Below are 1,524 nucleotides of genomic sequence, written 5' to 3'. Positions count from 1 at the left end.
TTTATAAATATATATATATATATATTATATGTGTGTGTGTGTGTGTGTGTGTGTGTGTGTGTGTATGAAGTAATAAATAATAGTTACAATCTTTCCACATGTATTACAAGTATTATGACATGAGGTATATATTTCATATAATGCATTTATTGCATTTAGTGCACTGAATTCAATCTGCCTACTTTGTATACTTTGGACATAAATAAATCCCGCTAAAAATGTCATATATTCCAAACAGGTGATGTACAAGACAACAAATTAAACAAAGAATACAAGAGCAAAATATACTTTTGTTATACAATATGCTTTACTATTCCTCTACACTCATCTATCACGAAATAATCACAAATCTTTTGCACGTCCTAGAGTAATCATTTTGTAGATTATAATTTATGATGGCGCTACAGTGACAAATCGAGTCAACTCATAATAATTTCATTAATATTAACAGTAAGAAACTGAAATCATACAATATAACATAAATACTAATATAACATAAAGGCATGTAACAGAATAGTTGCGGGAAAATTATCCCCCATCTATTTTTCTACATCTATTTTTCTGACTTCTGCGGCGTAAATCCCAACGCGGCGTGCCGAAGTTATCCTATGGTTTATTATTTGCCGAAGTTATCCTATGGTTTATTAATTAAATTTTATTTTTAAACAAACTATATATATTGCAACATATATAATAACGCAATGTTAAATGCTTAAACCTGAAGTTTCTCACAATACATACGAATCTTTTCACATCTCCTTGTTCCAGATGGGATATATGGAAGTAGTGATACCGCCTGACATAATGGATGACGAGTCCGCAGATGGTATGGTCACTCACGAAGGAGGCAATATAAGATTGCGATGCGTCGCCACCGGTTCGCCGAAGCCTATTGTTACTTGGAAACGAGAAGATGGTCGTAATATTATCCTCAGAGAGGATGGGCAGAAACAATGTAAGTGAACTACTGTACTTTCAAGGAACTTCTATAAGTGATTTCTTATCTACGACATCTTAAGCAATACTGGTTCCGAAAATTTAATTAAAAAAATTAAATTTAAACTTTAATATCGAAAATTTTTTAATATATTAAGGAATATTAAAAATAAATGAAGAATTTAATTTTCACGAAAGAACGAATAATGAAACGCGGGTTTTCTATTCTAATTAAAAATTTGGAAGAGATATCTCATCCTTTTTTCATTATATTAATATTTCAATAATAATAACGAGGGATGCGATAAATTAGAAATCTAAATTTGAAATGCATTCAAGGCCTCCGCCGCTCGATAATTAATGTTCATCACTATAAGAGGCATTCAATAGACATATATTAGTGGATACATACATTAGTAGATTCGAGTACGCCGAGCTCAAAATATAACGTGCAAACTGCTGTGCAGTCCATGCTCTGATGAACTTATATTCACTTACCGTTGATATTTTAGAATAAGCTTTGAATCGCATTACATTCGCAGAACTCAGCATTCTCGTAAAATCGAGTTATCTGAGATTCCTTTGAAA

General features: G+C 31.6%; 1 protein-coding gene across 1 annotated transcript in view; it reads left to right on the top strand.

The window, feature by feature from the left end:
* LOC108686742 (lachesin-like) overlaps window positions 1-1,524 on the top strand; it is a 31,771-nt gene that overhangs the window by 21,381 nt on the left and 8,866 nt on the right. The window contains exon 4 of the mRNA XM_018192192.1: window positions 769-955. Within this exon, the coding sequence (XP_018047681.1) occupies window positions 769-955 (187 nt within the window). The remainder of the gene's footprint in view (window positions 1-768; window positions 956-1,524) is intronic.

This window comes from Atta colombica, unplaced genomic scaffold (genome assembly GCF_001594045.1).
Source record: "Atta colombica isolate Treedump-2 unplaced genomic scaffold, Acol1.0 scaffold189, whole genome shotgun sequence".
NCBI classification, from domain to species: Eukaryota; Metazoa; Arthropoda; class Insecta; order Hymenoptera; family Formicidae; genus Atta; species Atta colombica.
Note: the sequence above shows the minus strand (reverse complement) of the source record. Positions and strands in the feature narration are given on the sequence as shown.